This window comes from Drosophila bipectinata, chromosome 2R (genome assembly GCF_030179905.1).
Source record: "Drosophila bipectinata strain 14024-0381.07 chromosome 2R, DbipHiC1v2, whole genome shotgun sequence".
Classification (NCBI taxonomy): domain Eukaryota; kingdom Metazoa; phylum Arthropoda; class Insecta; order Diptera; family Drosophilidae; genus Drosophila; species Drosophila bipectinata.
This window is the reverse complement of record NC_091737.1, coordinates 22843303-22868675: the sequence shown is the minus strand read 5'-3', so window position 1 is coordinate 22868675 and position 25373 is coordinate 22843303. Positions and strand designations below refer to the sequence as shown.

General features: G+C 43.1%; 8 protein-coding genes, 2 long non-coding RNA genes and 2 other non-coding genes across 14 annotated transcripts; 6 read left to right on the top strand and 6 right to left on the bottom strand.

The window, feature by feature from the left end:
- Window positions 1–1671: 1671 nt before the first annotated feature.
- LOC108123035 (uncharacterized) lies at window positions 1672–2702 on the top strand. The gene is made up of 2 exons (XM_017237933.3): window positions 1672–2492; window positions 2553–2702. Exons 1-2 carry the CDS (start codon window positions 1780–1782, stop codon window positions 2677–2679), a joined length of 840 nt encoding a protein of 279 aa, XP_017093422.2. The 5' UTR covers window positions 1672–1779; the 3' UTR covers window positions 2680–2702.
- Window positions 2703–4776: 2074 nt separating this feature from the next.
- TRNAT-AGU (transfer RNA threonine (anticodon AGU)) lies at window positions 4777–4850 on the top strand. Its single transcript has one exon. It is a non-coding gene; the product is annotated as a tRNA-Thr (tRNA).
- Window positions 4851–5268: 418 nt separating this feature from the next.
- Window positions 5269–6256, bottom strand: LOC108123081 (dynein light chain Tctex-type protein 2B). The gene is made up of 3 exons (XM_017237982.3): window positions 5955–6256; window positions 5466–5889; window positions 5269–5406 (listed from the first exon to the last, which is right to left on the bottom strand). The coding sequence occupies exons 1-2, from the start codon at window positions 6251–6253 to the stop codon at window positions 5724–5726; spliced, it is 465 nt and encodes a 154-aa protein (XP_017093471.2). The 5' UTR covers window positions 6254–6256; the 3' UTR covers window positions 5269–5406; window positions 5466–5723.
- TRNAT-AGU (transfer RNA threonine (anticodon AGU)) lies at window positions 5533–5606 on the top strand. The gene has a single exon. It is a non-coding gene; the product is annotated as a tRNA-Thr (tRNA).
- Window positions 6257–8546: 2290 nt separating the features above from the next.
- LOC138926170 (uncharacterized) lies at window positions 8547–9891 on the bottom strand. The gene is made up of 5 exons (XR_011442544.1): window positions 9763–9891; window positions 9532–9699; window positions 9326–9475; window positions 9088–9270; window positions 8547–9023 (listed from the first exon to the last, which is right to left on the bottom strand). It is a non-coding gene; the product is annotated as an uncharacterized lncRNA (long non-coding RNA).
- Window positions 9892–11139: 1248 nt separating this feature from the next.
- Tsp42Er (Tetraspanin 42Er) lies at window positions 11140–13879 on the bottom strand. 2 transcript variants are annotated; one of them, XR_011442380.1, is made up of 9 exons: window positions 13725–13879; window positions 13330–13497; window positions 13112–13270; window positions 12875–13048; window positions 12728–12820; window positions 11930–12097; window positions 11717–11866; window positions 11488–11661; window positions 11140–11416 (listed from the first exon to the last, which is right to left on the bottom strand). XR_011442380.1 is itself a non-coding variant. In XM_017237944.3 (5 exons), exons 1-5 carry the CDS (start codon window positions 13770–13772, stop codon window positions 12749–12751), a joined length of 621 nt encoding a protein of 206 aa, XP_017093433.1. In that variant the 5' UTR covers window positions 13773–13879; the 3' UTR covers window positions 12649–12748. The 2 variants fall into 2 exon arrangements, 1 of the variants encoding a protein (XP_017093433.1); XM_017237944.3 differs by lacking the exons at window positions 11140–11416; window positions 11488–11661; window positions 11717–11866; window positions 11930–12097 and having other exon boundaries at window positions 12649–12820.
- A 593-nt stretch (window positions 13880–14472) lies between these two features.
- On the top strand, window positions 14473–15612 carry Tsp42Eq (Tetraspanin 42Eq). Its single transcript, XM_017237950.3, has 5 exons — window positions 14473–14601; window positions 14674–14847; window positions 14912–15064; window positions 15208–15405; window positions 15458–15612. Exons 1-5 carry the CDS (start codon window positions 14542–14544, stop codon window positions 15530–15532), a joined length of 660 nt encoding a protein of 219 aa, XP_017093439.2. The 5' UTR covers window positions 14473–14541; the 3' UTR covers window positions 15533–15612.
- On the bottom strand, window positions 15251–15828 carry LOC138926052 (uncharacterized). The gene is made up of 3 exons (XR_011442365.1): window positions 15702–15828; window positions 15466–15540; window positions 15251–15383 (listed from the first exon to the last, which is right to left on the bottom strand). It is a non-coding gene; the product is annotated as an uncharacterized lncRNA (long non-coding RNA).
- Window positions 15829–16227: 399 nt separating this feature from the next.
- Window positions 16228–19616, top strand: Pgant3 (Polypeptide N-Acetylgalactosaminyltransferase 3). Its single transcript, XM_017238368.3, has 6 exons — window positions 16228–16481; window positions 17142–17242; window positions 17318–17498; window positions 17555–17721; window positions 17781–19039; window positions 19095–19616. Exons 1-6 carry the CDS (start codon window positions 16348–16350, stop codon window positions 19254–19256), a joined length of 2004 nt encoding a protein of 667 aa, XP_017093857.2. The 5' UTR covers window positions 16228–16347; the 3' UTR covers window positions 19257–19616.
- Window positions 19617–19707: 91 nt separating this feature from the next.
- Window positions 19708–20676, top strand: Tsp42Ep (Tetraspanin 42Ep). The gene is made up of 4 exons (XM_017238369.3): window positions 19708–19827; window positions 19877–20050; window positions 20109–20456; window positions 20518–20676. The coding sequence occupies exons 1-4, from the start codon at window positions 19768–19770 to the stop codon at window positions 20674–20676; spliced, it is 741 nt and encodes a 246-aa protein (XP_017093858.2). The 5' UTR covers window positions 19708–19767.
- Window positions 20677–20694: 18 nt separating this feature from the next.
- Window positions 20695–22668, bottom strand: Tsp42Eo (Tetraspanin 42Eo). 2 transcript variants are annotated; one of them, XM_017238370.3, is made up of 5 exons: window positions 22425–22668; window positions 21590–21763; window positions 21372–21527; window positions 21112–21309; window positions 20695–20809 (listed from the first exon to the last, which is right to left on the bottom strand). In XM_017238370.3, exons 1-5 carry the CDS (start codon window positions 22482–22484, stop codon window positions 20738–20740), a joined length of 660 nt encoding a protein of 219 aa, XP_017093859.2. In that variant the 5' UTR covers window positions 22485–22668; the 3' UTR covers window positions 20695–20737. The 2 variants fall into 2 exon arrangements, with proteins under 2 accessions (XP_017093859.2, XP_070134539.1); XM_070278438.1 differs by lacking the exon at window positions 22425–22668 and having other exon boundaries at window positions 21372–21533; window positions 21590–21613.
- A 118-nt stretch (window positions 22669–22786) lies between these two features.
- Window positions 22787–24088, bottom strand: Tsp42En (Tetraspanin 42En). The gene is made up of 5 exons (XM_017238371.3): window positions 23974–24088; window positions 23735–23908; window positions 23525–23680; window positions 23262–23456; window positions 22787–23140 (listed from the first exon to the last, which is right to left on the bottom strand). Exons 1-5 carry the CDS (start codon window positions 24031–24033, stop codon window positions 23069–23071), a joined length of 657 nt encoding a protein of 218 aa, XP_017093860.2. The 5' UTR covers window positions 24034–24088; the 3' UTR covers window positions 22787–23068.
- Window positions 24089–25373: the final 1285 nt, after the last annotated feature.

The following is a 25373-nucleotide window of genomic DNA, read 5'->3' as shown; positions in this document are numbered from 1 at the left end:
TCTTCAGTGCAGTGATAGAGGAAGGAGCTGGCTTTCAAGGATGAAAGGAGGAATCCCTGAAATGGCTGCGCCATTTCTTTTCTGTTCCTGATGCTGTTGGGAAAATTTATTATTCTCGTCTAGATGAGTTCATTATGCGAACAGCAGTTGCCAGTTGGGGGCCGCTGCCTTTGAATGCCGAATGCGAAAACAATTTAATTTTATTGTTTTCCACATAAATTCCCTCCGAATTATGCATTGTGTAAAAAACATCATATGAAATTTGAGTGGCACACACTCACACATGCGGTATCTGGCAGAGATTGTTGGCCATATAATTGAGTCACGTTTGCCCAGGGATTAGGTTCGTTATTGTTTGCTCTGGAAATATTCAGATTTATGCCGCGAATAGAAACGTATTGGAAATTGGCATTCAGTGATTTATGGAAGCGACAAGCCAACATGCATATTGGAAATTCCAACCCAGAGACAAGGAAGACTCCCAAGGGACTCCAACCTGAGGCCGGCAAAGTGTCTACCAAAAGTAATCTTAGTTTTAGTAAGCAACCAAGTCATTGCTATCGTTTGGGCTTTAATATATAAATTACCACATTCTAACCAAAACCCACATTAAGACCACAAATAAACCCATTTTTCTAAGGATATAATAGCAGCAAGAACTGCTTGTATGTCTACGTGTTTATAATGCCAATAACCCCCGATAATCCTGCCGGTGAAACTGTGCTGGATGTGGTTGGATCAGCTACAAAAATCAAAATTCGTGATGGCATGCAAGTTCAACGGCATCCGCCCTTCCGGTGTCCTCTGACCTGCAAACGGAGCGAACGAAATTTAATTTATCTGTATCAGTTCCACCACCCCAAGGCAGGGCGGCAGGATATGGAGAGTGGAGCCGGAACAGCTGCAGCTGGAGCCGGAGCTGAACACATGTTCGAACAAATTCATCTGGCATGTCACAATGCGCAACGGTATGCAGAAACATCCCGGAGGAGAGGACATTGTTATGGATAAGCTCGGTCTCGGTCTTGACTCGATATTGGCATCCTTTTAGTTTCTGCCTCGGCTGCAGATTGCACGTGACAGGACTCGACGAAAAGTGAAACTTGGCAAATATTTTGTTGGAGCATATTTGGCAGCAGCCGGGGGAGACATTCTTCATCCACATCATCCCCCAAAAAGACCCCAAGCTCCACGCAAAAGTCCCCCCGCCGGAGTGGCAAGTGTCATTAATCAAATGCCGCCCAATAATTTCCAACCCTTTCTGCGCCAGTTTTTGAAATATGAACTTTTTGCTCTGATGAATGCCGGCACTCATTAATAAATTAGGGGTTAAAATGCCATAACAACGAAAAGCCCGCCGAGGGGATATGGGAGGCAGAGGGAAACCGTTTTGGCAGCCGCCGAAAAGTTGTTTATTTAATTGAAAGCGAAACGAGGCGGCCAACAGATTGCTTTAACTCAATTAAATCAGGCCAGCGAGGGGCCCCGAATAGAACAGATTAACTTTTGGATTAACGATCCCAACATTTGCTGTCAATCTTAAATTGAATTAGGCTTCAGGGCAGGCATGTAAGCCCGGGATTTAATTAACTAATGATTTTTTAGGGCAAACAATAATATTTATTCATGATATTAAATATACAAGTTCTAGTAATTATAGTAGGGCTCCCCTCAGATGCCAAGTATAAACACCTTTTTGTAATTCACATTTCTTTAGATATTTACTCCCTTTCCAAGAAAACACTCGTATTAACCTGAATTCCCAGTTAACCCAAAGACATGTGGTGGAATGGAGGCGAATGCCGGGCTCCGGGTCTGCCGGAGACCGATCCCGAGGTGGAGGAGACCGAGGTGCTGAGCAGCGGGGCAGAGCCTTCCGTGGGTGAGGAGATAGAGGACCTGGACGGTGCCTACGAAGAGCTGGAGCTAATCAAGCAGCGCCTGTTGCAGCTGCGGGAGATACTCCTGCCGCCGCAGAAGGACAAGTGCTACCAGCAACAGGAGGAGCAGGAGAGGGAGGAAACATCCTTCAAGACCCAGGAAAGCTTGCAGCTGATTGAGTTGCGTCGCCAGAACTGCCAAATGCGATGCAAGCTTGCCACCTCATACGAGCATCTGAACTCCACCCGGAAGCAGATCAAGGAGCTGGAAGGATGGCGCTGCCTGCTCCAAACCCGCATCCAAAACATGACCAAGCAGGTAACACAATTCGAAGAGTTTAAGATCAGAGCCATTCACCACTTTGCCCTGTGCATTGAGCGCTGGGAGCAGCAGAAGACCACCAAGGTGGATCACGTCACCTACCGCAACCGGATGCAGAAAGTGGTCTACCACGCGGATAACTGCCGCCAGGTCTTGGTGCCGCTCCACTGCCACATGGCAGCTCGGGAGCACGTCCGTATGGAACTGATGCTATTGCGTGCCTTCCTCCACAACCTCCTCGAGGCGATGGTCAGCGACTTTCGGTTCTTCTGTCGCCAGATGAGTGTCAGGTGGGTATCGCTTGGAATCTATCAATAACATCCATCCTAATCACTATTCCTTATTCTCAGGTACACAAAAATATCTCTGCCGGAAGTCGGTTCCGGTCATTCTACCAACAAGCATTCAGCAGATATGGACACTCCGTCCCATTCCTTGGCATCATTCGATTTATCGCTTCGTAATTTTACCGAATAATGTTTCCATTTTCATTTCCCGAAGCCCTCTGTTCTTAATTGTCGGGGAAATGCGGCACAATTGGGAATTGGCGGCCTTTATGGCACTTTCGTGGCCTATTCCCCGAGCCAATAATAATTTGAGAATTTAAACCCTAGCGGGGGAGCCCCGCTCTTCTCATTAAAGCCCGGCTATCATAGCTTTTCCGTCCGCCCAATCCAATGCCAGTGTCAATGCCAGAGCCAGCAAATGTGCTCGGATTCCCACCAGGATAAGATGCGTAAATACGAAACGGCATCAGATAAAAACAAAAGCAGATTTGTCTTTCCCCAACCGAGCAAATCGCCACCACACACTGAAATAGACGAAAGCTAAGCCGACAGCTCCGGGCACTGCCTGAAATCCTTATCCTGCTCCAGCTTCAGCTTAAATTCCAGCTCCTGGCTCTGGTATCCTTTTTTTGGAGGTTTACGAAATGCGTAAAAACTCAATTGCTGCGCGTTTGGCGGAGGGTTTGAGGGATGAGTCAGGACGGGACGTGTAGGAGAGTGGGGCCAGCAGGAATCCTTAGAATCCTGCATCGACATGGGTCCCGGGTCGAGAGAGATGCCTGATACGGTGAATGGGGACCAAGGAGGGAAAGGCGAAAACGAATTTATTGGAGTCATGTGCCGATAAGCGTTGGCTTCCCAATGCCAATGCCAAATTACAATGTAACAAGCGGTGCAAACAGACTGGATGGGTTGGAGCTCAAAACAACGAACAATAGTCACTCTAAGAGGTAAATGAGGGGGTTTATTAGAGGGTTTTCTGACTTCTGGTTGGAATAATAATATATCAAAAACGATGTGACTACAGTTTAAATATCTTTAATGATTTTATTTTTATTTTTTCCAACTAAGCCCTAAGAGTTCTTCAGGTTTCTTTATTGATTCTATTAAACAAAGTCTTTCTAGGCACTACAAATAGTTCATTTAAAACTAAGAAAGCAAGCTACTCTTCATTGGATAGGGTAGACAAACAGAGATGGAAACATGCAGATACACGGATACAGACACCAGGCACACACCACGGGCCAAAACATGGCTGAAACACAGGAAACGCATTAGATACTACTACCCGATTCGGAGTTGTAGCCAAACGGTGCCCCCCAACTCGCGGGTGTCCATCCTACTCGTCCGGGTCTCCGAGGCCGGGGATGCTTTGATAGAAATCAGCGTGGAGTGATGCGGCCATTTGATGAGCCACTAAGTTTGGGCAATTAGTTTGGTAAACGCTCGGAAGTGGCATGACCTGTTTGGGGGGCTTAAATGACGATGGTAATGGTATTGGAATTTTACTTAAATACTTTAGAATTGATCGACAATTTTCTATTTAATTTTGAAACTATTCCCAGGCCCATGACCCGTGGCCATATTCCCAGCTAGCCAGATAGCCAGTCATCCAGCTAGCCTGGCTAAGAGATATTCAGTTCTAACGGAACTCGGCTCAGATACTTAACAATCGCCGGCGGTTTCGTGCTTTAGCTGCTCCACTGAACTCTTTGACAGGAGAACGCTCACCCGACTTGCTAATAAGCCGAGGCCCAGGTCCATAAGAAGCACATGGCCCATGGGCTGTGTTTTCCGTTTTCCAGCAATCGCATAGATACATTTCGAGTGCCCAAGTTTGCTCTGCTCTTCTGCACTCGTCTCATTCGAGTCAGCCGCAAAGTACAAATAATTTCCATTTGGCCAAAGCGGCATCATTTGCATTTTTTTTCTTCTCCAACATCCAACCAACGGCCACAGCCTCAAAAAGACAAACATGCCCGGCGGGCAGAAGCAGCAGCGAGTATTTAAATAGCTGCCAGATACTTATAAATACTTTGTCGTCTCGGCAAACGATACGGCACAAGTTGTAGATAAATATGGCATAGATTACATAACTAGTTCTGCGCCACAATAAAACTTTTCCAGCCAGCCCAGCGGCAGGCGGTCCGGACAAGTATCTTCTCATACAAAGCCATAAGTATCTTATAGTTCTTTCCAAACACACACACATCTGCCGAATACCAAAACATAAGCAGACTCCGGTTCGGTAGCTTTTTTTGGTTATTTCTACGGATGAACTTTCGAGGGCGCCGTGGCTTAGTTGGTTAAAGCGCCTGTCTAGTAAACAGGAGATCGTGAGTTCGAATCTCGCCGGGGCCTAACCCAAGGAAGCACTTGTGGCAAAAATGGGTGTGTTTATATTTTTTTATTTCTCTCGATAGGTAGAATCATCAAGCCCCTTATAAAATAATTTAATCGGCTTCCATGATTGCTTTTCTCCCTGCCCTAATAGCAGTTTATTGTTCTGCTTGCCAGCTGTCGCTCTTTAACCCATTAACGAGTTTCAATGGCCGCAATTTCGGTTACAATAATCATTAGAAATATTGTTAAGGGAAAGGGAGCTGATTTCTTTAAAAGAAGGGACTAAAAAGCTTGCCAAAAGCTCTACGAGGGGTAAGATTGCTACTTGAAACTCATATGTTTTATAATATACATAAATGGCAAGTTTGTGATTAAATATAAGATTTATTTCAACATGATAGACAATCTCAAACTAAGGATTATATAAAATGTATCCCTTAAATGTATTTTACCAAATCAGCCCTTATTTTTAGGGTCTAAATTATAGGTTTGTGTCCCGACTTATAAAAGCTTTTCGCTAAGGTATTCCCCATGCGAGGAGTCCCATTGTTTTATCGCAACGCCTTCGTATCTACTGTTCAATATCACTCGAAACAGCTAAACAAATATTAATTAACACAATGGGTTTCTTACCAAAAAAGAAGAACATCGGAAGCCAGTTTTTCCTGAAATGGACTAGTAGAACGGCCGATGTCACAACGGCGCCGTGGCTTAGTTGGTTAAAGCGCCTGTCTAGTAAACAGGAGATCGTGAGTTCGAATCTCGCCGGGGCCTACAAGTTTCAGATCAGGTGTGATGATCTACTTTTTGACATGTATTTGCATTTTTTTTATTCAACACTCTTAACTAAACTTAACGACATTAATTAACAAGCATCGGGGATCTAACCACCTAGTCCTTGTAGACCAAATACAAGACGACAATCATGAAGTACGTGGGCCGCTCAAAAACCAGCTGGGTGAAATTGTCCCGCTTCTCGTCCATCAGGTGGCACATCCGCTGGTAGACGCCCTGGTTCTGCTTCTCCACAATCGACAGCAGGCAGACAATGCGGTGCCTGCCCAAAAAACGTAGTTTAGTTTAAAAATTTATTGATTATTGTATCTGAAGCTTTTTTCTTACCTCCTATGATTAAGTTTCTTGACCCGGTCCCTGATTTCCGCTGCGAGTCCTTCGACGAGCTGCAGGGCCCGCCAGGAGTCGTAATTGCGACTAAACCGATCCCACAGCAGCCGCTCCTCAATGCAATCCTCGATGATCTTGTGGGCCCTCTCCATGTTGAAGTTGGTGTGGAAGAACTTCCAGTCGTTCTTTGGTTTCTCCTTCTTGACCTCCCCACCCTCGGCGGCAGAGGCTTCTCCCTCGGGGTTTTGGGCCGCCCGCCGCCTGCTAAGCATGGATTCGGAAAGCAGGGCATTCATGCGGTTGGTGGTCCGCACTGAAGCGGTTATCCTGTAAGTGGGGAAATAATACATTATTGTCTTTTATAGATTCCTTCTACTCTACCAAACATAAAACTCATAAAACCTCAACTATAACGCAAAGGCATTTTTGACGACCTTGTCCTAATTTTAGCTCGTTTTTTCTTGTTTTTCTTCCTAATATTATCCACAAGAACTATATTATTTCTTACCGCGTTTTCATTGTATTCCAGCTGGTCATGGTGACAGGATTCCTGTAAAGGATTTAGGGAACTGCCTCGGCAGTCCGCCAGCCGGCAGCGGAAAAACAAACACGGAGCTCTGCTATCTGCACACTGACAGGAACATCAGCCGAGGGCGGCATGCCGACACACGAGTCCCTCTGACCCCTGACCCCTAACCAATAACCCCTTATCCCTGGCCCACATGCTACCATGTGGCATCCACACGTCGTCAAAAGTTCATTGAAGCTTTGTTGGTTTAGGCCTGCTCTTCTATGGGCCCTAGAGATGACCCAAACAGTTGAAATGGCATTGCGAGCTTGGGTTCAGGAGCTGAAATCCCATCACGATGTCATCTCCATGGAGAGCTTCGGCTTTGGCCTTCCGGCTTGCGTGCCGCTTATCATAAATCCACAGACGGCGCTCCAATTGCAACCAGCCGGTGATGGCGGCGGAGACGTGGGTGTCATCGCCACCAGCCACTCGGCGGGGGCACATCCACCTGGTTGGATGTTTTCAGGGGGCAAAGGCACTGGCAAAGTGTTTCCATACATAGGGATATGTGTGGGCGGGCTATGGGCTGTGGGCTGAGGATGGAGGCCGTGGAAATTACTATGGGCTGCGACAGCACGCGATCCCCTCCTGAAGTTGATGACTTTTGATCGGCTGCTCTGCGACACCTGGGCGAGGTCTTCGCGGCCGGGTGAGTGGCTCTGTCTTGGCGCGAACTTTCAAGCACCTTGATTACATTTTATCGCAAAAGTTTAGCGATTCCCCTATAGCGTATGCAAACTTCGCGTTGGCCTGAAAACTTAAATCTATCTGTGGATTTTTATGAAGTTGCCAAATTGAAATAACTGTCGAGTCACGTGAACCGTTGACGAGTCTTCATTGTCCTGAAATGGCCAGGTAAGTGGCCGGGAGGCGATAAAGAGAGTTGCACATTCAGCAGGCCAGCTTTTTTTGGTGTAGGACATGGTAGTTGGCTTTCTGGCTAAAATGGCACCGCTAACAGAACATTGAATATGAATAGAAATTTGTTGAAAGCCATGGAAATCATTTTGAATGTCGGGTTTCAGGCAAAAATGGTATAATGGACTAAACTTCAATTTATTTTTTAACACCACAATTAAGTTATTTATCTAAAGAATTGAACACAACTCCAACTCCATTTTAGATTGGCTAATGCCATTGCACTGGCCCAGTTCCCCAAACACGCAGCCATTAGCACTCTAACCAATGAAATCGGGAACCAGCACGAATCCTAAACCATTTTATTGCCAAACTTTTCCAACCCACGCCCGAATGAATGGGAGACTTTGACACACGTGTCGGTGGGTGTAAATTAAACAGAAGCTAAGCAAATTAAGCAATTTGTACCGTGCCCCACTGCTGCCACAATTATGTGGCAGGCACACCGAGCGAAGAGGCGAAGAGCGGCGGACGCACACCAGACGGGTTCGAACTCATTAGCACCTGAGTGCACGCGAGCAGCGCGAAAATTTGCATATAACTTACGCTTGCATGCGACTCATGGCAGCGGTGCGGCGCCTTAACTTATGCTTCGCTTTTTCGGGATTTGGAATTTCGACGAGCCGCTCGAGCGCCCGTCCTAAATGAAACTGGCTCTGGTCTCCGGCTCCGGGAGCTCCCAAGCATAAAAGCGCAAAAACAGCGAAAGCGAAGAAAGGTGAAAGGGTTGGACAGAGTGCGCCAACAAGGTGTACGCTTTGATGGTGATTGGCTCACGACTTATGGCAGCACGTATACTATGGCATCCAATACTACAATAAAGGAAGTGTCACACTGGAAAATATTCCAAAATACAGAGTTTTAATCAAAGAACCTTAATGTTTATTCCTCTTTACTTTAATTAATTCTTTAAACACCAAAATATCGTGCAGTAGGTGAGGGCAAAGCAATCCAAAACTATTTGTTTCAGTGCATGTCACTCGTTAGCTCCGTTTGGCTTTGATTTTAGTTAGCATGTCTGAAGACAACTCAACGGCAATATTCGGGTCTGCAGGGTATGCAGAGCAAATGTGTGCCAATGTATTCTAAATTGTGTTTATTTTGAGTAATTTACCATCCATCGCAGGCACACATATTACACATATTTATATCGCCTGACTCTGCCAGACAGTTTGGCAATTAAAACTGTAGGTTTCCAACTGTCGATTGGTTGCATGCAAACTAAATAGTTTATAAACGAAACAAAAAGTGAAAAAATATTTGCATCAAACCCCTATAAGCATATAGAAGTTTCTAAACAAATCGCGTGTTGAAAAATCACATTAACTGACCAATAAATTAAGCTCTAAAGGTTGGCCAAATTAGAAGATTGACAGGAGGTAACCATAAGGATTTTTTCTCCTAAAAAAATATTTATGGTATTAGGTCCTTGATAATTATTCGTGTGGGTTGAATCTAGACTCGTGTTGATGGAATAATCTCTCTCTTTCTGTATCTTGGAAGCTGCCATCTCTGGTTTTATGTTGTTCGATTTGGAACGCCAAACTCATAAAAGTTGCAAACACATATGCCAGCGACTGAAACAAAGATTATTGTTAATACAATATAAAACAATAAAACATTAGGTAAATCTTCACCCACCTGAATAGCAAAGAACATCCATCCAGCAAACATCAATGTTTCTAGACCTTTATTGTAAAAGTCCTTCATCTTTACTAAGCAGCCCCGAAGGAAAACAGAATGGTTTTGGAAGAAACAGCTTTTGGGCAAAGACAGTTTGGCGTCACGATAATCAATAGGACCAAGGATTCCGCAGCAATTAAACTAAACCTCAGACTTGCAGTTATAAATTGATAATTTGATAAACATATTTGCATACTTTTTCCTGAAACTGGGACATGCTATCTTTCCCCTTGATTTCCTCTTCCCAGGCCATATCTAAGGTCGTTAGAGAATATGGGGTCACATCGTGTGGCAAGGATAACGCGACGATCGTCAAACACACCAGGATAAGCAATGAAAAGGCGTACTGAAAGAATACTCCTTTTTTGAGAAGATCTACTTTAAGTCTTTTCGGATATTTACCACCAAAGTAAGAAAAATGCTCTTCTTTATGACTGCAACGCATCCAAAGATTGATATGACAAAGCCGATCCCTCCACCGGCTATTGAAGTTACGAATATTCCTTTTCCGTACCCAATTTCACCATTTAAGCCTTTGGCACCAACAAATATTATTCCAATACATGCTAGCTGTATATTTAAAAAACTTTTGTATGATTCTATAAAATTTATACAAATATTAAAGGTAGTTACCACCAACAAAATAGTTAATAATAATTCCAGATATTTAAGAGAACCCGTTCCACAACTCATGGCGTTGAAAATTATACTAAATTTCTATTTATTTTTAAAGTAGAGCTATGAATTCGATACTAGTTGTTTGCTGACTTTTTTAAAACTAAGTTCTAAAGGCATGAAAGTCATCAGAAAAATAAAATTTGTTTGATAAGGCAGTTTCTGACTAATAGTGGTTACACTTTCCTATAGCTTATACTTTTAAAAGTCATACTTTTAAGTCATAATCTGCCTTTGTATTTTTTGGTGGAACAAACAGTGGATCTCGGAGGCTATAAGAAACCAGAAATCATTTAACACGTTATTGTATTCTAAATTGTGTTTATTTAAAGTTTTAATTCATTGCAGAAAACATATTAAACATACATACATATTATTAGTTTCCCAAAATTTAATAAACTTTATTTACAGTATATTTAAACGAACGTGCTTTTAACATCACGCTCAATATAGAAGAACACACATAGAGAAAAAACTGGAATATATATTACTGTTAATAAAATGCAAAAAAATAAAGTTTAAGGCAATTATTACGCACCTGAACAGCGAGGAGTATCCGGCCACCTTTCATATACATCTCGAGACCAATATCGTAGGAATCTTTTAGCTTATCTAGGCAGCCCCGAATGAAAACAGTATGGCTTCGGGAGAAGCAGCTTTCAGGATAGGCCATTCCACTATCATTATAATTTTGGGAACCATAAATGCCACAGCAGTGAAACTGAAACTAAGTCTTAATGTTACGCACTAATTTTCTTAAAATGTTAGTACCTTTTTTTGGTAGTAACTCATGCCATCATTTCCTTTTTTTTCCTCTTCCCAGGCCTCATCTAAAGTCCTTAAACTGAGAGATGTCACATTATAACATAAAGACAGCACGATGATCGTCATACACTGAAGGATTAGCAGTGCAACGGCATACTAAGAGGAGATTCATGTCCATAAATATTTTTATTAAAAACTTTTGTGTTGATTACCGTCCAAATTAGGCAACATTTCCTCTTTCTTACAGCACGGTTTCCAAGCATTGAAATAATTAGGCCAAAAAAGGCGATTGAAAGGCCGATTTTTTTAAATTCGACTGGAACATTTTCATTAACGTCTTTTCCAAGAAAGATGGTTATGAAAAAACATGCTAGCTATATTAAAATGATCAGTTATAATTATTTAAATCCACCTCAAAACAATTAAATTGGAATTCATTAGGCATTTTGTTTAAATTATTTATTTGTATATCAATGGTACTCACTGACAACAAAATATTTAATATTAACACTAGATATTCAAGACAAATTGTTTTCCAATTCATGACGTAACGGAATGTGTTTATATTGGATATATTAATATGAGCTCTTGATAGGTATTCAGTGAATGCTAGTTACTTTTAAACTAATTCGAAATAATTTTGAAAAATTGTATATACGACTGTGGCTTTCAATACTGGAGATATGTTTACAAGTCTGATTCATAGAGAAAGCTTTTTTCAGGAGATATTATCTGACTAATAGGGGTAGCTAGAGATATTTTTTAACTATTAAAAACTTTCATAGGAGCCACGAATTCGGTTTAAAAACTTTACTGCCAAGGCGGTGGCAGAAACAAAGGCAGCAATCTGTAAATAAGGTAGTTTCACTATTTAATATAAAATCAACATGAAAAACATATTTAATTAGAAACACGCACCTCAATGACCATGTGTATCCAGTTGACAATCCTAAATTGCTCACAGAAAGCCTCCAAATAACCTAGACAGCCTGCTCTGAACACGTTGTTGGATTTTTTGCAGTAACAGCTTTTAGGAAAATGTATACCATGTATTTGATAATCTTGAGGCCCCGTAATTCCGCAGCAATGAAACTAAAATATGAAAAAATCGTAGAATTTATAGTACTTTATAAACAATTCGACATACTTTTTCCTGGTATAAGGACATCCCATCGGTACCATTCATTTCTTTCGCCCAGGCTCTATTTAAAGCTTTAAGGGCAATCGAATGTCCATCAAATTTGAAAAATAAAGGTACAATCGTCAATATTAACACAATTATCAATAAGATGGCATACTAAAATAAAATATTTCATTTAATATGAGTTTAATATAAGTATAAAACCGAATGGCTACTTACCGCCAGGGTAATGCGAAAGTTTTCCTTAATGGCGCCATAGAATCCTACAATCGATATTAAAATAGAAACTGCTCCAATGGCGATAACACAGGAGTATAAGGATCGTCCATTGTAAAAGTCATCTGTAACGCCGATAACACTGACTACAATCAGCGAAATGCCAACTAACTAGTAATAAAAATGGGAAAATACTATCAGAAAAATAAAAAATAAAAAATAGCTTAAAAAATGTTAAAGAATAAATAATTATATCATCAATCAATAATAACTCCCACATAGATATGGAAAGTATCACAACATTTTGAACGTATACTCACTGCTATCAAAGTGTTGAAAAGATAAACCAAATATTTAAGAAAAATTGTGTGGCAATGCATATTGCTAAGCTTAGGATTGTTCTATATTTATTTAAAATAAATCGAGCACCCCAAACTTTGTGTTCCTTGGTTGATGGTCGTTTTTCAACTGAGTATAATTATCGAATAAAAAAACCGCTTCCAACCAATCCAAAATAGACTCATACTATGCATAATGTTTTCCAATAAATTTTATTATACTTATATGTCGCTGTTTTAGGATGCTTACCCCTCCATATGTGCAATATTACGACATGAATAATATACATACATATGTGTAATTCCATGAGTAATTAAAAAAAATTAAAATATTACAAATACCCAGTGAAAATTTATCACATATTGTGATTGCGAGACCACAAATTATTCAATCATTTGTATTCACAGTTTATACATTAATGTGTCGCTTTATTTTTTATTGTTTTGTACAACTAATATTTACCATGTAAAATCTCTTCAAGCGTTAATATTGGGCGCGGCGAGCTTTGTTATTTAACCTTACCCCCAGAATCGTGGACCAGACAAAAGAAGCCATCTATAAGAATCCTTAGATTAGTTTATGAACAATAAAAATGCACCAATGAAGTACCTGAACAACCATCAGAGCCCAACCAACAAACTGGGGCGCCGATAGATTATCCTCAACCTCGGACTTCATTTTTCCTAAACAACCAGGGTGATCCTCATTATTTTCACCTCTGCAGCTTTTTGGAAGTACCATTCCTATATAATCTCCATAACCATTAATACCGCAGCATTGATACTGTAAATAAAAGCAATAAGTATATTAGCTATGATGAAGTTTACAAAGAATAAGGATTATTACTTTTTCTTGGTATTCGACCATCGCATCTTTTCCATTCTTCTGCTGTTCAAAAGCTAATTTTAGAATTTCTTCGGGAGGTGTTTTCTTCTCATGATGCATTTTGGAGACAGTCATCAAGGCGATCATTGCAATCAAAAGGACCAACTGACTAATGGCATACTGAAAGGAAGGAGTTCATTCTATTATCATTAAAGTTAAGAATGAATAGCTTAACCAACCACCCAAGTGGTGCAAATGTGGCCCTTCAGAGCACCGACAAAGCCGACGAGGCAAACTAGGATTGTTGCCCCTCCCAAGACCAAAAATCCATAACTAAATGGTTTTTCTTCTTTGCTAGTTTCCGGTAGATCAGTTACATTAATTACAATTACAGCAACAGCCAGAAACTAAAAGTAAAGTTTGCAATAAAAGTTAAAGTTAATAATAAAGTTAACAGTGTTAATAATGAACAGTTTTCTGTGATTCACATGTAAAATATTTGGTCTGAACTACAAGACGAATAATTTTAGTCATTATAGTTTACTTAATAAAACGTTTAAAAACCACATGTTAAACCTTTTTGGCTTATATTGCATTAGTTTTTTATATTTTTTTCGACTAAACCTGTACTTACCACGCTCAGTATATTGAAAACTAGGGCTAGACTCCTGATCGAAACCATATCAGAGTATTCAATAGAGTATTCCCCGATGCGTACCCAATATCAGTCTTTGCTATTAATTCCGGTATCGGTGATTACTCGTTGCAAGTCGTAACTATACTAAATATCTGAACAAATACGAGTAGCGTTTACACTTCGTCTGTGTTTTCCTAAGAGTCCCAGACGTGAATTCAGAGTATTGACTACAGAGTCAAGCCCTGCGAGTAAGTTACTTTGGAGACTCTCTCCACAGTCGTATCATTTAACTAAGCACATATAACCCTGAAAATATCGGGTGCCTGCCCCATATCTGATAAGATTAAAACTACTCACCGGGTTGACGCTTGGGAAATGCTTTAGGGTGGACAACATTTTTTAAAAATATATTATTAGAGGTCGCAAAAAATACTATGGTGATGTTCAAAATATTATACTTTAATTGTAAGCTCAAAAATCTAGTTACCAAAGAAAGTTTACATTAATTTTGACTATTTTTGCGACTAACCCTTTATGACGATTAAAATCTAACCTTTCCACCCCAAAACAATCTTTTGCCTCGCAAATTTCTATGCTCGAGTGCTTATCAAATATTATAGTATTTGTTTAATTAAATGAAGCAACTGATGGAACTCTCTCACCGGTGAGAGTCCTGTTATCGTGGTCTTATCAGCTAAGTTTGGTAGCTCTAAGCCAGAATGGGCTGTGGCGTTCTGTTTTTTTGGACTCCCAGTTTAGTTGATTTCCGATTGCAAGCGAAACGAATACTTGGTGAGAAAACTTTGGCCGAAAAATGAGCTGCGGCACAAAGACCCTGAAGGTGTCCTCCTTCATTTTAGACTTTCTCTGTTGTGTGAGTTATTATCACTTAATCCGAATAGATAAAGGCAACCTACTCATCACCCACTGGCTATCTTTTCCACAGGTTTTGGCGGCCCTGACTATAGCCGCCTGTTCCTATGCCCTGATCGCCTTTAGTCACAGCCTTGCTATCCGGGTGCCGTGCATCTTGGGCATAGTCCTGGGCTCCTTGCTCTTCTGCAGCACTATATTCGGCTGCATCGCTGCCCTCAGGGAGAGTATCCGGATGACTTGGATCGTAAGTAATGAGACAGGATTTTTTTTTAAAATAGAAAAACCATTTTTCAATCACCCAAATTTAGTTTGCTGCTATAGTCTTGGCCCTAATCTGTGGACAAATCACTGTGATATTCGCGCAGCCAATCAATTTCAAATTGCTGGCCAATGAAACGATATATAACGCTTGGCAGGGACAAATCTTTCACCAGGGAAGCATGCCCTATTATGAAATAAAAGTAAGTTATACTTTTGATTACATTTTAATCAAAAACCAAAATATTTTTTATGACAAAATTAATTGCCAAAATGTTAGCATAGTGTATTAAGTTTAATTACCAATTTTTTATTTTTAAAATTTTATGACAATTTTTTTTTTTAGTACCATTGCTGTGGACAGACTGGTCCATCAAACTATCCAGACAGCGGCTTAAAAATTCCCCAGAGTTGCTACTTTAATCAGAACGCGACGGTTAGCACGGACCTTTATACAGTAGGATGCAACCAGAAACTGGGGGAAGCCTTCATCAAGGGCACTCGCTGGGAGCGCATCAGCGACTGGTCCGTGGTTGGTGTGGAGGTAAGCAAATTTCCTATATCAGATTACTCTTCTATATCTTTCTATCCGTTAGATACTTACCGTCATTGTGGCTGGACTTCTGGCTATAACTTTACAGAACGCAGAGCGCCGCAGACTGTACCGTTAAAAATCTATCTATAGGATATGTAAGCAGTATTAGATACTGTACAAAAATAATTGTAATAAGAGAATATGTTACTAAATGACTGATCAGTTTTATTAATATCGGTTCATAATTTTGAATCTAATGATGTATCGCGCCCAAAATCGATAACTAATTTTTAAAAGTTCCCTACCAATGTTATCGGCTCACTGGAACTGGTTCATCGAACTAGGCAGAGTTGAGCAGTTGGCTTGAAACGGCTGACCGACAATATATATTTAACTTTTAAAAGAAAATATTTATTTCACCTTGATTTCAACGTTTAAAACTGCTGATTCTAAATGAAAGCTAAGCTCAAGCTAGTTTTTAAAGGCTAGTATTAGAACTATGGACTCTGGGAACTTTTTAAAGAGAAACTTTTGCCAGAACTAGCTAAAGAATGGCTGAATAGCCAACACTGCCGTGAACAGCCGCTGAACTGAAATGTGAAAGCGAAAAGAATGAATTTCTGGTGGAAGTATTTGCACAATTGCTGAGTAAACGAAGGCCCACAGAACAAGCGACATGTATTCATAAGCGCCGCCGCAGAGTCTGCGAATTGGAACGCGTACGCGGGTCGTATTTTAAGCCGTGGTCGCGCCGTAGAGCCGCACTTGCCGCGAGTCGTCCGATTGGATTGGCCGACAGCGTTGGGGCAACAACAACGGCTTGATTAGTTGGCAGTGGACAGAGCTGGCGATCGCATCGATCGGTTAATCACCTCCTCCAGTACCAGCACCAATACCCGCCCTGCGCATCTTCTAGAGAAATCCCACCAGTCCGAGGAGTCATCATTCATCATGGGCCTGCGATTCCAGCAGCTGAAGAAGCTCTGGCTGCTCTACCTGTTCCTGCTCTTCTTTGCGTTCTTCATGTTCGCCATCAGCATCAATCTCTACGTGGCCAGCATCCAGAGCTCCGAATCCGAGCTACGGTGAGTAGAAAGAGCCCTTGCTGTGGCCGTCCATGTACCTCTGGAGTTGCACAACTTCCGCGGAGGTGCTTGTTGCAACCGTTTTGGAGTTCCAGTCGAGTGCCTCGCCTCCGCATTTTTTGCTTGCCAAGTGTTTTGCATTTTATTTGGATTTCTGTTTTTGTTTTCGCGTTTGTTTATATGCCATCTAATGGGAGACTAAATGGGTATATTAAATTTGTGATAAACTGGGTTATACTTTCGTTTAGTTCCTCCGTCTATTTCCTCATGAAACTGTGGTATTCTATTACCATTAAAGGGTTGCATCCTACAAACCTATATTATTTTGTTTTTATTTTATAAATAATGAGAAAATCCCAACTTATGGTGAAATGGCGCAGTTTATCATAAAGCCAAGTCCTACGTTCCTTTTGAAGCCAGTCCTATAAATGGACCTAAAAAAAACTCGTTATGGGGATATGTATATAAAATCAGACTGATTATGGAAGGGGTATCCATAGTCGGGTCAGTAGTCTTAGCCCGGTCGCTCTTGTTTGTCTTGCCATGGCTTGATGGCCATTTAAAACGCTAAATTTTAATACCATTGTCACATCTCTTCAACTCTTTTTACTACCTTGGATTGGATGGGATTGTTTTGGACTGCGACCGTTTCTTGCACAGTCATCCCAAGCCGCCACCCAAGCGCCGCTCCCTCTGGCCGCATAAAAACATCGTAGCCCACTATATCGGACGGGGCGACATCTTCGGCAACATGACTGCAGGTAAGTGGTGGTGGAATCGTAGGAAATGACAACACTCCGTTCACAGCCAAAAGCGCATCAATCCGCTCGTTGCAGACGATTACAACATTAACCTGTTCCAGCCCGTGCAGGGCGAGGGGGCTGAAGGGCGGCCTGTTGTGGTGCCGCCGCGCGATCGCTTTCGCATGCAACGCTTCTTCCGGCTGAACAGTTTCAATCTGCTGGCCAGCGATCGCATCCCACTGAATCGAACCCTGAAGGACTACCGCACGCCAGAGTAAGTGTATCTGAAGAGTCTCCTGTTTGCATCCATTGATGTTATCCCTTTTTCAGATGCCGAGACAAGAAGTACACCGGGAGTCTTCCCCACACGTCCGTGATTATCGTCTTTCACAACGAAGCCTGGTCCGTGCTCCTGCGCACCATCACCAGCGTAATCAACCGCTCACCGCGCCACCTGCTTAAGGAAATCATTCTTGTCGACGATGCCAGTGACCGAAGTACAAATATTTCAAAACCTTGTTTAAAAATGTCTATTAAATTATTATTTCTTTAAAAGCCTATCTGAAACGACAGCTGGAAAGCTACGTAAAGGTCCTATCGGTGCCCACGAAGATCTACCGCATGAAAAAGCGAAGTGGACTTGTCCCTGCCCGTCTGCTGGGAGCGGAGCACGCTCGCGGTGATGTACTGACTTTCCTGGACGCGCACTGCGAGTGCTCCAGGGGATGGCTGGAGCCACTGCTGGCTCGCATCAAAGAATCCCGCAAAGTAGTCATTTGCCCCGTAATCGACATCATTTCCGACGACAACTTCAGCTACACGAAGACCTTTGAGAATCACTGGGGCGCCTTCAACTGGCAGCTGAGCTTCCGGTGGTTCTCCTCGGATCGCAAGCGGCAGACAGCCGTAAGCGGCTCGAAGGACAGCACCGCTCCGATAGCCACTCCGGGAATGGCTGGCGGCCTGTTCTCCATTGACCGAGAGTACTTCTACGAGATGGGATCCTACGACAGCAACATGCGCGTTTGGGGCGGCGAGAACGTAGAGATGTCTTTCCGGATTTGGCAATGTGGCGGACGCGTGGAGATCAGTCCTTGCTCCCATGTGGGCCACGTATTTCGCAGCAGCACACCGTACACGTTCCCCGGCGGCATGAGCGAGGTGCTAACAGACAATCTGGCCAGAGCGGCCACCGTGTGGATGGATGATTGGCAGTACTTTGTGATGCTCTACACCTCGGGCCTGACGCTGGGCGCCAAGGACAAGGTGAACGTAACGGAACGCATAGCCCTGCGGGAAAAGCTCCAGTGCAAACCGTTTTCGTGGTATCTTGAGAATATCTGGCCGGAGCACTTTTTCCCGGCGCCTGATCGCTTCTTCGGTAAAATCATCTGGCTGGACGGGGAGACAGAGTGCGCCCAGGCGTACAGCAAGCATATGAAGAGCCTACCAGGGCGCGCCCTGTCTCGTGAGTGGAAACGGGCCTTCGAGGAGATCGAGAGCCAGTCGGAGCAGTTGCTAGCCTTAATTGACCTGGAAAGGGACAAGTGCCTCCGACCGCAGAAGCAGGACGTGCCACGCTCCTCATTGTCACCCGTGACCGTGGGCGACTGCACCTCGCACGCCCAGAGCATGGACATGTTTGTGATCACGCCCAAAGGCCAAATCATGACCAACGACAACGTTTGCCTTACCTACCGCCAGCCAAAGCTGGGCGTGATCAAGATGCTGAAGAACCGCAATGCCACCACCTCGAACGTTATGCTTACCCAATGTGCCAGCGACTCTAGCCAGCTGTGGACCTATGACATGGACGTAAGTAGTTAACCCATTGAGATAACCAAAGAGTCTATAGAATATCCTCCTACAGACCCAGCAGATCTCGCACCAGGATACGAAGCTCTGCCTTACTCTTAAATCTGCGACAAATGCTCGCCTTCAGAAGGTAGAAAAGGTGGTGCTCAGCATGGAGTGCAACTTCCAGGACATCACCCAGAAGTGGGGCCTAATTCCGCTGCCATGGCGTATGTAGAGGAGAAGTGCCAGGACCCTGCCAGGAAGTCTTCAACCCAATGTGATATTTATTGAAATTGTTTAAAAAGCGCCACCCTATGCCGACTTGTTTATTTAAACAACTGAGCAAATCACACAAACCCAACACTAATGTTCAACTCCCTAACGAACCCGGAACAGACCCACAAGAATTGTTTTAAAAACACACAAAAAAGTGCTCAGCCAGGAGCTTTTCTCCCGGCGGGCACTGCGACTCGATAGTAGTAGATCAGTGCTATGTCTATGTCATATTTATTAAGCAATCTTAGGAAATTTTAGCTGTAGTACTACAGTACTTACCACCCTAACACCCCACCCCCACACATACACACACCCTCTTTTATATCACTTGAATAAAACAATCGTATATATAAATATGTAAACGTGGTTGCACTGTGCTCTGTGGCGGCTTATCGTTGGCCCCAGCAAAAGGTCGCAATGCAATTGGTTTTAAATTTTCGCATCTGCCCAGATTGTGCAGTATTCCCGCGATGAACGGTTGCTACAACACCATTAGGTACACGGGTCTGATGTCCAACCTGCTCTACATGGTGAGGCCCTGAATTTATGTATCTTTTAGGCTAACCCCTTCTGTTTCAGCTCCTGGGCATAGGCGTTATGTCTGGAGCAGGGCTAGGACTGCAGGCGGCGGAGCCCAACACCCCGGAGCACACGTACTTCGTGAAGAGCCTGGTACTGGGTGGCACTATTTGCATGATAGTCATGTTTGGCTGCTATGGAATGGTCAGCAACCTGCTGTGTGTGAACCTACTCGTAAGCTCGAATGAAAATATATAAATCTATTCTGAATATAGACGTAGATCTCTTTCAGTTCACGCTATTCATATTGCTGGCTTTGGCGGCGGAGTACCTGCAAATGCATCACTACCATAATCCCGCCCTTAGGAATCCAGGAGGCGGAGCCTGGCAGCAGCTAGAGCTGGCCTGGCACGGCCTGGACAGACCCCAGGAGGCGACGCAGAAGTGCTGTGACCAGGACGGTGCCGAAGCCGACTACAGACGCTTGCATTTGCTGGTACCCGAGAGCTGTTATCAGGCCACGGCCAATGACACCGCGGAGCACACGTATCCGCACGACTGCCTGCAAAAGCTGGACAAAAGCCGACGCTACATACATCAGCGCGATAAGCTCTACATGTGGGCCATCGTTGGCCTTGAGGTGGGCAGTTGACTCGGATGCAGTAGATCAATACAGCCACTACATTCTTTACCCTCCCTAGGTCATTATACTGATGCAGACGGCCGTGCTCAGCGTGCTGCTCTTTCGAACTCGCCAGCGCCAGCGTCTGGCCAGGCGGCAGGTGCCACCAGGTGTGCGTCGGGAGCCCCGCTCCAACCACGTTACTGGTTCTCGGGCCCAGCTGCTGCACGAAGTTTGATCTTAGATGGTATCAAGACGATTGTTTATTGAGTAACCAAGTGGCAAATGCATGTAGAAACTTAGTAGGTATAGCGGCGAGTCTTACTGGTGAGCTGGCAGCACAAGGTAATGCCCAAGATAATGCCCACAACCTGTAAGGAAAGGAGAATATATAGTTAAAGATTGAGGATTTATTTGTAAAACTATAAATTCTTTGATCTGAGTTAAGATAAATGTGTATATGTATAAGGGAACCGTTTCCTCCATTCCGACATTAAATTATATATATTCTTGATAAGCACTAACAGCCGGTTCGATCTCTATCTCTGAGATACTAAAAGATATAGAGCTATGGTAATTCCCTCTGTGTGTTGCCCACGCAAATCAAATTTGTTTAATAATACTTTCTATGATTTCTATCGATACCAGTTGGCATTATAGAATAAGTACTTACCTCGTATCCAATGAGTCCGCAGTGCGCCCACTTCTCGTATCGATATATCTGCAGATATGCCCGCTTCACGGCTGCCATACATCCTTCGGCGTAGGGATGGAAGGCGTGAATGCCATCCTTGGTGTGAAAACAGCTGCGAGGCACCTTCATGTTCAGACTAGTGTAATCGGAGAAGCCCTTGTCGCCACAACACTCGTACTGAAAGGTGGTTTAAGTCAAGTCAAAGGAATGGAAAGGAAATCTTGACATCTTGATCCCACCTCTTGCTGCAGGTGCTGCATGGCGCCGTGATGCACCAGCTCCTTCATCCAGAGATCCATCACAAACACCTCGGTGGCGTCCAGTTGCTTCGATTCGTTGTAGTGGGACAGCTTCCAGATGTGCGCGCCAATCAGGGCGAGGAGCACTACCAGGTGCTAAAACTTGTGGCAATTAAAGTTACGGAAATTCACCAACTGGCCAAGCCACAACTACTCACCACCACCATGACCTTGATGGAGCCAAGGAAGGCCCCCATGCAGCCTATAAGAGCGGCCAGGATCAGGGCACCGGCCATGCCCAGCTGGATGAACTTCTCCAGGTGCTCGGTGGAGCCCTCGTCAAACTTCTGCCACTCGTAGAATCCGGCCAGGGCGGCCCCGATGCCAACGGCCTGGATCGCAATTGAAAATATGAATTATGACAGCGCACACTGAGCATTTGTTAATGGGCCATAAAATGGGCAAACAAAATCTTCAGAGACAAAAGTTCGATTCGTGGGCGACGTCATCGGCCGTCGCGGCAACCAAAATAAAAACAAAACGGGCATAAAAATAAATTGAATTACTTTGGGCTTTATTTTTAAACGGCACATACACAGTTTCCTTTCTTGTGGCTGTCGCCAAAAATTCGCCATCGCCTTCAACAGAACACTGAGGAATAACGAGACCCAAGTGACATCTTGTCTGGTAGAAATGGAAACTTTGAATGGGATTTGTTTTCTGCCAAATTGGCCATCTAACTGACTGTATAAACAGCAACCAGACCCGAAGAAAAAGTATTACATTAGACAATGAAAAATGCCACAAAAATGTAAGAAATTTAATGATCTTGCTGTGACAGGCTGCCAGTAAAATAAATGTCAGATGAGATTCCATGGACAACTGTGTGTTCATTAGTCATAAGCACTGTGACTCAAGATGTGCAGTTGCAACGGATTGTTTTCCCGAATTATCTTCAGAGAATCGACCTTTTACTCTCAGTATGACTCTTGTGGAAAATTTAGGGCTGATATTACGCATACGCCATGGGGTCACCACTAAAGGAAATCTTACCAGTGTGATTGTATTGAAAACAATCGATGTCCATTGCAGGCACACGCGTACTGTGGGCATATTGGGATCTCAGAATATTTGTGTCACTTGTATAATATGAAACACTCGTGCGAAAAAGGGGTTCCAGGCGAGAATCACGAGTTTCCCGGGAAAATGCGCCACTACACTCCGGCGGCAGTGCGTCGCTCGTTGAGAATGACCAAACACTAAACTTAAGCAAAATAAAGCGATCGCCGAAAAAAAGCAAAATGTTTACAAATCCGATGAGTGGCTGTCCGCGGCCCGCCGTATCCGTCCGTATCCGTGTCCGTGTCCGTCTCGGTCTCCGTGTCGGTGTTTTGTGTGCCGGTCGTTACTCAAGAGACCGGCGTTCACCCGTTCTCATCGGTGTGCTTCCATCGCATAATTTCGTATATTTTTATATGCGTCTTTATAGGCAGACACCCCATATATCTACTTAGCAGCTTTGCTGATATTCCTCACCGAGTGGCCAGAAACAAAACACTTTCAATATTTTCACTATGGTTTATTTTGTATTCGAACTATGCTGCCTCCAGATCATCCGAATTTGCTATAAAAATATTATAGATTTTGGTCCAATCCGGCTGATTCCGGGGTCTCCAATCGCCTCATCGGGCGACCTGTTAGAATCTCTCGCGCCTCAATTTGTTTCGCACCGTGATGCCCAGATGCGTGGCGGCTCCCATCGCGGCGAACTGTGCGTGATAGTGGGGAATTCGATTAGCTTACTCTGTCATATATCTGGAGTCTATTTCTGACACGGCCTTGGCGGCCTAAGCCCTCAGAAATGAGTGATCGAGGCCCTCAATTACATACCTCAACCAGCAGCAACAGCCACTTGATTATAAGTCCGATGGCCACGTTATCGGTGGCATGAGCCTGCACCGCCTGTAGGCATCCTTCCTGAAAGAGATAGTCCTGGTGCCTCTCCAAGTCCTTGTAGCAGTTGAGGGGGATTGCCCTGCCCAGCAGGATGTAGTCATGAGCGCCCAACTGTCCACAGCAGGAGTACTAAAAGAAATAAAGGTATGAGGCATTTTATACTAAAATTTAAATGATAAATCTCCTTAATCCCCTACCTTTTGCTCAATGTAGGATATGCGGTCTTCATGTGCCTTTTGATCGGCCCAGAGCCCGAGGAAATCCCTCTTGGAGCGCTCCACGTAGTCTGTGGAGTGGGCTGCGGCTATTATATAGATCTGAAGGCACAACAGGATCAGCAGACACATCACATACTAAAAGAAAACAAAAAGCTATAACCAGAATACGGGTAATCGAGCAGCACTTACGCTCCATATAAGTCCAATTGAGATCCGTGCCGTGGCAAAGCAGCCCAAAAACGAGGTCAGCACTACAAAGGTGCCAACAAAGATCTGGACAACAATGGCGATGTGTTCGAAGGTGCCCGGCGTGGAGCTATTCAGTTCGTATATTGAAAGGGCAATCAAAGTCACGCCAATCAGCTGTCAATAAAATTGCATTGATTAAAGCCAAAGGAGTGCCCCAAAATGGTATCACGCATACGCACCGAAAGCAGAATATTGAGTATTATTAGAATGGCTTTAAGGAAGGATGTGTGGCAGGCCATGTTGCCAATCAATAATCCCTATATTTAAGAACTGCGTTATCCTCGTCCTCGCCACTTTATTCTCGCTGCGCAGTTAACCCGTTGTGGTGGCCAAATGGAGAGTTAATACCTCAATGAATGCCAGTGCTATTGCCATAAAAGTTGACGTGCGACTGAGCGCGACGCTTTCTTTTTGAATTTGTGGCGCCCCCCTAAGAGCGCCAGTTGGTGGATTCCGGCGCCACTCGACAGAAAGAAATCAACAATTCCCCGGCTATTCGTACTACTACACTGGACGAAATTGCCAGGGGTTTACACTGTAATGTCTGTACAAAATTATATGCAGTCCCACCATAGAAAAAAATTACATTTAATATAAAAAATAAATGCCATTTATTAAACAGTAATGTTACAAATTGTAAAGATTTTTGGCAAGACATAGAAACCAAGAATTGTAGCACTGAGCTAATATTTTTAATAATAAGTAATGAATTCAGTTGAGATCAAAATTAAGAAGAATGTATGTTGTTGTATAAGGCAAGCTTTTTGCTTCGAGTGTATTCGTATCAATGTATGTTGTGGGTGGTATGATGTCAGAACAGCACGAAAGCTCTCTTCGCATTTCAGTTTATTAGAAATGTGGTATGGAGGGGGAGACAACAAACATTGGTATAATACAAAAGCTTTCATTCATAAACTATATTCTGGTATAGGACATGAAAGGACATCTACCAGAATCGACATTCCCACCTTCAAGAAACGAGCAACAAGCTGGGTCCCTACGGCGTATGCGTAATATTTTAAACTGGCATAACAAGGACTTGAAATAATGCCAAGCATTCACATTTGTGTTCAATTTTCTTTATAATTAATATTTTAATTTTATAAAAGAGATTCTCAAATAGTAATGGGTATTATAAAGTCGATAACAATGACAAATTTCTTCTTTCTTTCATAAATTAGATGTCAATTAGAAACATATTAAATTTTGCCATACATTCCAACCAAAGAGATGATCAACAAGCTCGACATTGGAGTCTTATTTTTAAGAGGCATAATAAATGAGGAAATTTATTAACAATGATTTCATATAGTAATATTATTTTAATATTGGCAGCTGCGCGTTTTTTCCAAAAAACATATGTAAGGTAGACTGCCAGCCCAAAGTAAATAACCTGAAATGCAAAATATTTTAACTCTTTTACCAACAGTTCTTCGAGTCAATACGTACCTGAATCCCAACGAAAACCAAAGCTTGAATGATCAATTCTTGATTCTCATATTCTGAGTCCTCATTTTCCTCGCCGGTAAACCATTTCGGCATATTTCCACAGTCGATAATTTCCATAACTAGTGGAATA